This window comes from Nycticebus coucang, chromosome X, assembly GCF_027406575.1.
Source record: "Nycticebus coucang isolate mNycCou1 chromosome X, mNycCou1.pri, whole genome shotgun sequence".
In the NCBI taxonomy this organism is placed as follows: domain Eukaryota; kingdom Metazoa; phylum Chordata; class Mammalia; order Primates; family Lorisidae; genus Nycticebus; species Nycticebus coucang.
Window position 1 is genome coordinate 133,263,831 of NC_069804.1, and position 8,631 is coordinate 133,272,461.

General features: G+C 40.1%; 1 protein-coding gene across 1 annotated transcript in view; it reads right to left on the bottom strand.

Annotated features, from left to right (window-relative positions):
• Positions 1 to 8,120, bottom strand: part of VSIG1 (V-set and immunoglobulin domain containing 1) — a 43,883-nt gene extending 35,763 nt beyond the window's left edge. Inside the window, exon 1 of the mRNA XM_053579769.1 lies at positions 7,887 to 8,120. Within this exon, the coding sequence (XP_053435744.1) occupies positions 7,887 to 7,935 (49 nt within the window). The 5' untranslated portion in view covers positions 7,936 to 8,120. The remainder of the gene's footprint in view (positions 1 to 7,886) is intronic.
• Positions 8,121 to 8,631: the final 511 nt, after the last annotated feature.

Here is an 8,631-nt window from a genome sequence, read left to right on the forward strand (position 1 = left end):
ACTTGTTGACTAAGCAGAAGCTTTCCCAGAAAGTGCTTGTCGCTGGGATCACTGCTGAAGTGGCTATCCACTTACCCAGTGTGCCAAAACTGGTCTCACTCTGCCCCTGAGGGTTAAGGCTGTAAGGCTGCTTAGTCCTCATCTTTAGGCTGCTCAGTCACTAGGTTACTAGCTCCTGCCCGATCCTTGCTCTATGACCCTGAGGGCAGAGCTTGATGGGGCAGTTCTCTCACAATGGCTCCCTGAGGCCCACAGCCGAACACTATTAGCTTCGTCTGGCTCAGTGGCTCAGTCTGGGGCCCTAGACAATGCCCAAAGTTCTCCACACTCCTGCTCAAGCTCTCCCCAAGGCAGTTCAACTGAGTGCCAAGTCCAACAACACCAAAACAGTTCACAGGTAAGGTCTTTCCGGTTTGCAGTCTCCCTGTTGCTGTACTTACAGCTGCCGGTGGGATTAGACCGATCGAACACACGCAACCACTTGCCAGTTTTCCACTGTTTTAGTCCTCCTCTTGGGGTCCAGAAGTCTCTTGCTGACTCCCTGTATCCTCAAAGGGATGATTATAGGCAGATCCCACCAGCCAGAGATGCCTGGAGTCTTATCTCCCCAGACTCACGGTGCCCAGTTGGAGGGAAGGTATTACTCGGCCGCCATCTTGCTCCTCCCCTGCAATTTTTCATTTGTTTTAAGAGCATTTACAAATGATTGTCAAAACACTTTTATGCTAACTACTTTGAAATCCTTGTCGGAAATTCCACCATCTGATTCATCTCAACACTGGCATTAGTTGGTTATCTTTTCTCATTCCAGTTGTGATTGTCTTGATTCTTGGTATGACAGATGATTTTTGTTTGAACATTTTGTATATTGTGTTAGGTGATTCCTATTCAAATTGTTTATTTCAGCAGACAGTCACCTCATTTATGTTTCACACACAGGTCTTGGCTTATTTTTGTGGTCTGTGTTCTAATGGCAGTTTAATTTTCAGGGTCCTTGTGAGGGTGTTCAGCATGACCCCTGGGTGAAGGGCTCAACTACAACTTGAACTTTACCTTAGAACTGAAACCAAGGTAACCTAAAAATGTATACCCTCATATTAATTTGAAATAAAAAATTAAAAAAATACATTTCAGGGTCTTAGTCATTTTGCTTTGGTCTGTTTGGTTTCTCTGGTATCACTGGGGCTCCCATGTGTCCCCGATGATGCTGCCTGAGGGAACAGAAAGGCTTACCTAAGTCAGGCTGCCAGTTGTCTTCAAGTGGGGGGTGGGTATGGTGTGACACTTTTACTGATGCCCACTGCTGCCTTGGTGTCTCTGTAGGGGTTTGGGGAGGACAGTCATAGACCCACAGAGACAAAGAGCTTTCCCACCCTGGGCTGATTGCTGAGGTTTTCTGCTTCTTGTCTTATCTACTTCACCACTTCGATATCTCCTGGCGAAAGTGAGGCGTCTCAGGCCCCAGAAGAAGGAGAATGCTTCTTTTGTCGAGTATTTTTGGTGACGTTTCTGAAGATCTCCCCCTTACTGGTGGTGCTGGGCTCACCTCAGCATCTCCACTTTGATCTGGGGAGGAATGAGCTTACGTGTGCTGCCCTCCCTTGTCAGCTTGGGTATCAGGAAATGCCAGGACTGGGTCCCCTTCTATTGTTGGGTGAGAAACATAAGATATTCTGCCTCTTTGTTTTTCCTGGGGTCCCAAGGCAGTTTGCTTTCTTCTTACCACCTTTTAGAGCTTCTCCCTGAGTTGGTGCTTGTGTTATTTCCAGGGTTTATACTTGTGCTTAGCAGGGAGAAGCAAGGAAAAACAGGTCTGTATCACATTGTCCAGACTAAAAATCTCTCTCAGTTTTTGTGTATAAAATGGCCCTGAGATGACAAATTTTGAGAATTGTTGGAGGAACCCCAAAAAGCTCCTACCCCCAAAATCCAACCTGCCACCCTACTGAGAGCCGTAGTAGGTGAACATACTTTTGGTAACACTGTATAGGCACTGGCCCATCTGATTAGCTAGTTATTGTCCAATGAAAAATCAGAGACTAAAAAAGTTCTAAGAATGGGACATGGGACTGGTAAGTAAGTATTGGAAGAGAAAGTCAAGTTCAAGAGATGCTTGCTCTCCTTGCTGCAGGCAGGCTAGAGTGAAAGCCTTCACAAGTGAAGGTAGGTATGTGTGTGGGGGGTGGGGATGAGGATACAGAGATCAGGAGAGGCTCAGAGGAAATGATATAGAAAAACAAATTCTTATCCTCCTTCCCAACTTTGCATACCCAATGACTTCTTGACTTCATTGTTTTCTTACTTAATGGCAGCAATCAGACAAAAGGAACTTAAGGAATTGACAAGCCTTCTCAAAATAAAAAATTAAAAAAAAAACAAACATTGTACTGATTACCCACAGTTTCCCGGATTCAATAGCTGTGTTCTCTGTCACAGTCAGGCCACCTGGTCCAGCTGCTTTCCTGCGAGAAGCTTGCTGTTTACATGGCAACCAGTGTCTTGATAAATTGAGAAAAGTGCTTGAGGAGACCCAAATGAAGCACCTTTTAACATCATGCAGTGGCCCTCTTCCCAATATTCTACACCCCATTCTCTCCTGATTCCTGTAATGCCTCCCCTCAAAAGGAAATTGGCCTTTAGAAAGCAGCTATACTTTCCAACAAAAATTTCATTGGAGAAAGCTGGTTCTCTCCATTGGAGGGAAAAACGGTTCCCTCCTGCTCTCAAAGAGCCCATTGCGTTTCTCCTGGAAATCAGCCACATCTCTAGCTGTGCTTAAATGATGACTTCCAAATGACTTTGAAGTGCCCAAAATAAAAAGGATAGAACTGAGGATTTGGTGGCCATTAATGTTTCCAGAACCTTTTTCCTAAAAACAGATTTTGAAGACATCATTTGGCCATTGTTTTTGTTATCTAGTTTGGGTGCCAGTGTCTGTTATGGGATTGGCTAAGGGAGGGAACTTATGAACAACCAGGTTAGGCACCAAAAAACCCTTTGAAAGCCACTGTCAGCAGAAGTACTTGAGGGCAGAATGAGGACAGTACTCCCACAAGGCAAGCCAGGGAAGAGGCTAGGAAGCCTAGCAACAAATGTCAACTGAACACCCATTGTGTGCCAGAAGCAACACTAAACACTGAGGAAATAATAATGCACAAGACAGACACCATATCTGCCTGCCATGTCAAGGCAACAGGAAGCCATTTACAGCGTAACTGAGAATGGAAGTGAATGAAAATCAAGGATTTTGGAATGATAAATTTGATTCAAACATTTCCAGAAATTTTAAATAGAAAACATATAAATGTATAACTGATTTGAGATTTATAAAAGTTTAGTAATATCACCTTAGAATTAGGATGGTAATTTCAAAGTTTAAAGTGAGACCAAATATTTTTAAGGAGACTACACATTGTCCTATAAACATGTAACAATTTGCAAGGCAAAACTTCCAGACCATTTTGTTACCCAGATTCCCAACACTTGGTGCCGTAACCAATTAAATTCTGCAGAAAAAAATGGCTTTCGGACATTGTCCAACCATGATGCAATGACGGTATGCTTCAGAGCTAAGAGCTGTATATCTCCAGATGAGTCTTTAAAAAATATCACATCATGCAGTTAGGGCACCTTACTTAAACCTCTGAGTTTATCCTCTAGCCCAGAGACATCCAACTGAACTTTCTGGGATGCCAGAAATGTTCTGTGTCTACACTGTACAATCCAGTAGCCCATATGTAGTTATTGAGCAACTGAAATGTGGTTAGCGAGAGTAAAAACCTGACTTTATAATTTTACTTCATTCAAATTTATTTAAATTTAGATAGCCACATGTGGATAATAAGCAGTACAAATGTAGTCTTAAACTGGAAGTGATTCTGTGAGCGTCAGGGGGAAAAAAGTTCCCCTCCTTTAGATTAATTCATTCTAAATTGAGAAATTTATTTAAAAATTGAAAAAGTCAGAAATATACATTACAAAGACCGTGAATCAGTGGCAGAGTAAAGATTAGTATCAATTTAAACAGAACCCAAGATTGCAATTTCCTTCACTGACTCAAATGAATTTAAAAACAAGACAAAAATACATATGTGATTGAAATATGTGTGACCTCTTTTAAAAACCACTGTTTGCTATGAAAGAAAAATAATCCAAGATACATACACATAAATTAATCAACACTTTAAAAATATTTTTAAATGTCTTATGTTTTGATATGATCACTCATTCATTTATTTAATGCTTACGATGCAGCAAATACTTTGCTTTCTGGAGGATTATTAGTCTACTAATTTACTAGAACAAAAATATCCACCAAATAGCCATATTTAACCTTAAATATTTGAACTGATTTGATTTCCAGCAACTTCATGTATAATGCTTCACTTTTAAATTAAGCAATTAATCTAACCAAATGATCACTCACTGTTTAGATTCGACTACAAAACCAAAATTCAAATATACTACTGCTTTAAAATGCATAGCACATACCTTCAGAAAATGAAAACTGTGTTAACATACCTTTCCAAGAGGAAACTAATACATATTACAAGTGCCTAAAATGATATGCATGAATATTTTGCATAAGAAAATTTTGATTGAAATTCATTTTCCTAAATTGAAATTTAACTTAAGACTTCTTAAGAAGTCATTGAAAATAGTTTGATTAAGATAAAATCTGTCTTGCTTAGGTATACAGAAAATAGATTTTAAATATATATATACAAAAATCATTTCTTCTGTCAACAAACATTTACTTTGCACCCTCTATGTGCCAGGCACCATGCTTGACACCAAAAAGTGACATTCTCTCTGAAATAAGTCCTAGTAATGCATCAAATTGCCTATTGATGAAAATATTTTCAGTTGTTCCACAGCCATAGCTGGATTAACTAAGGGACACTGCTAATGCCAGTTGTCAGGTACTGAAATCTTCCTTTCTTTGACTCCCAAATATGTGTAAGTGCAGCAAACAACATATTACACCACATTTCCATTCCATTTGCTGGACTGACACTACTATTTTTTTCTTTTGGGCCAGCTAGATCACATATGTATAGATATACAATTTGGACTATACACCAACAAAACCAGTTATATAGTAGTTTAAGAAAAAAAAGCTCCGGCAGGGCACCCATAGCTCAGTGGTTAGGGTGCTGGCCACATGCTCCAGGGCTGGTGGGTTCAAACCCGGCCTGAGCCTGCTCAACAACAACAACAAAAAGCCTGGAATTATTTATTGATCACTATGATTGGGCCCTGTTCTAAAAGTCACAATCAAGTAAGATCAAGATATCATCCTAAATAATTTTTAAAACAATTTAAAAAATTGTACACAAGATATAAACACAATTTTAATGTAATATATACACTTTCGAAGAGAAAAATAATTCACCCAAATTTGAGTGGTATGATTGCAGGTGATTTCTATTTCCTTATTATACATTGTCATATTGTCTCATCTTTACATACTGGCCATACATTACATTTATAATCAGACCCCGTGTCTAGTCTAGGCCAGTGTAAGGCCACACACAGGGAAGCAGATGATGTGATCTTGGAGGGCTGGTGCAGAAGGCCTAGGGGCAGACTCAATTGGCTAATGACCAGAAGCCCTTTAAGAAAGGACAAAAAAGACTGTTTATCCCAGCTCAATTTACAATCGTCAAAACATGGAAACAAACTAAATGCTCACCAACCCAGGAATGGAATAACAAGCCGTGGTATATGTATACCAGGGAATACTATTCAGCCATTAAAAAGATGGAGACTTTACATCTTTTGTATTAACCGGGATGGAGGTGGAACACATTCTTCTTAGTAAAGCATCTCAAGAATGGAGAAGCAGCCAGGTGCGGTGGCTCATGCCTGTAATCCCAGCACTTGGGAGGCTGAGCAAATGGATTGCCTGAGCTCATGAGTTGGAGACCAGCCTGAGCAAGAGTGAGACCCTCATCTCTAAAAAAAAAAAAAATAACTGAGCGTTGCGGTGGGTGCCTGTAGTCCCAGCTACTCTGGAGGCTGAGACAAGATAATGGCTTAAACCCAAGAGTTTGAGGTTGCTGTGAGCTATGACGCCATGACCCAGGTGACAAAGTGAGACTGTCTCAAAAAAAAAAGTACTCAATTCTAATATGAAGACAATAGATGATCTAATACCAGTGCTGGGTGGGGGTAGGGGAATGAGGGATGAGGGAGAGGGATGGGGGTTACAGTGTAGGGCACACTTCTTGGGAGTGGGACAAAATTACAAGAGGGACTTTACCTAACAACTGCAATCAGTGTAACCTAATTCTTTGTATCCTCTATGAATCCCAAACAATTAAAAAAAAAAAAGAAAAGAAAAAGAAAGGACAAACACTTTTACTGCTCAAAGTTAAATTTAAATGAACATTCCTAGAGGGAAGGGAAAATCGTAACACATGTTTCCTAACCAGTTCCAAGGCCTGGTTAGGTAGCTAGCTGTACAATGGTAGTATTCCCTTCGAGTGACATTTGACTCCATATAACATCTATGTTTAAATATTTAACAGTAACATTTAGAGAACTATTACTAAGCATCAGATAGTTTTGAAAAGTAACATGTTTCTAATTATGAAAATAGTACAAAAATAGTATAACATTCTTTGTAGAAAGTCAGGAAAGTACAGAAAAGTTGGAAGATAAAATCAAATCATTTATAATTCTGTCACCCTGAGATAATCACCACCTGTGGGCACTTCAGTATTTCACCTTCCGGTAATTTATTCCAGGCATACGCACGGATCCTGCTTTCTCACTTAATATTTTATCCTGAGCATTTTCTATGGCATTAATGTCTTACTCTAATGATTGCCCAATATTACTGAAGACTTTTTTAAAAAATCCTCTTTTCTGGGAGGTGCGAAGTGGCTTACGCCTGCAATCCTAGCACTCTGGGAGGCAGAGGTGGGTGGATTGCTTGAGTTTAGGAATTCAAGACCAGACTGAGCCAGAGCTAGACTCCGCCTCTAAAAAACAGCCGGCGTTATGGCAGGCACCTATAGTCCCAGCTACTTGGGAGGCCGGGGCAAGAGCCCAAGAGTTTGAGGTTGCTGTGAGCTATGATGCCACAGCAGTCTACTGAAGAAGACAAAGTGAGACTCTGTCTCAAAAAAAAAAAAAAATCCTCTTTTCTGGATAAACAATGTCATTGCATCTGCTATGGACCTAACTTATCATAAGAACAGATACAAAATGTATCTGGTATTTGAAAACAACTAGCCAAGGAGTTTTCTGGATTAGTGATATTTCCTGGGTCAAACCAACGTCAGCATTTTGACTCTAAAAATGATTTTGGTCATTCAGCTCAAATCCCTAAAATCGCCCATGTTGTGCACAGCAATAAATCACTCACAATTTTCCAAAACACAGCCTTAAGATTGGAAAACCACAACTCCCTAAGAAATACTAGATAGTAAAGCACTCATTAAACCTCTGCTTTTCCCATGTGGAAGCTACAGCAGGTCCTCCTCCCCAGACTCTGTCTGCTGTAGCAAAGCAAGACAATCACACTGACCTTAAAAGAAACAATAAGGTAAAACAGAGAAAAAAAATGAACCTTAGCACAAACTTCGGTTTCTGAGTTAATTCATTTATTCATTGTCAAGCTAACTAAAGAAAGATACTGTTCTTTTTTTCTGAAAGAAATTTTTAAATTCAGCAGCTCCATAAAACAATTATAGGTTGCCCCCCAAAATATCAAGTGGCATGGCACATACTTGCTAAGCAAGAGCTCTAAACATGAGCACACTCACCACAGTTCCTTTGAAGTACAGGAAGGAAAAAATTCTGCGTAAAAATATGCAATTTTAGTTTAAAAGGCAACTCCACTTCCAATTATGGTGGTGTGGAGATCTTTTCCTTACCTACAAGGCAGTTTAGGATCAGAAGGACCTTCCAAAACGCGAACACCATTGCGTCAAGGTTTGTTGAGAGCAGCAGGTCCCAGCAGCTTGCCTGGACGAGGCTGAGTCTCCAACTGGCTTCTTCAATCACACCGAAGTTTGCCAGGCTTATCTGCTGGGCATCAGCTAGCAAACATGCCTCTTCGGGCTTACTTATTGGGTACAGAGCTTTCTCAGAGCAGATTTGTGTTTCTTTGAAACACTTTTCATGGGGCGTGTTTCCTTGATATATTTGCTATTGTGTTAATAATAAACCCATGTATTTAAATTCTTAAAGCTCTTTGTACACAGATTCTCTGAGTCTCATTGTTTAAAATCAATCTTATTAAAACGTTGTGTGTGGGGGGGGAGAAGATACAGTTGAAAGAGAACCTATGCAAATAAAAGCTGACAAGGCAAATTAATTTCAGATATTTCCATGAAAGTCTTATAGCATTGATTTGCTAACCTCCTTTTACAAATTAGGTTAGTAAATTGATGCTATAAGGTTTCTGGGGAAGATGGGGTTCACAGGAAGGGTATGGGGGTTATGAAGCAAAAAAAAAAAAACAAACATTCATTTCTATGTGCACAAACTCTGGACATGTCACTGTTTTCTGAAGCCCTGGTAGTTGTTACTATCTTCCACCAAAACTGGCAATAAAATGACTTACATGCTTATGTCTCCCAGGCCAGGGACCAGGTCTTGTATAGACAGTTCCTGCCT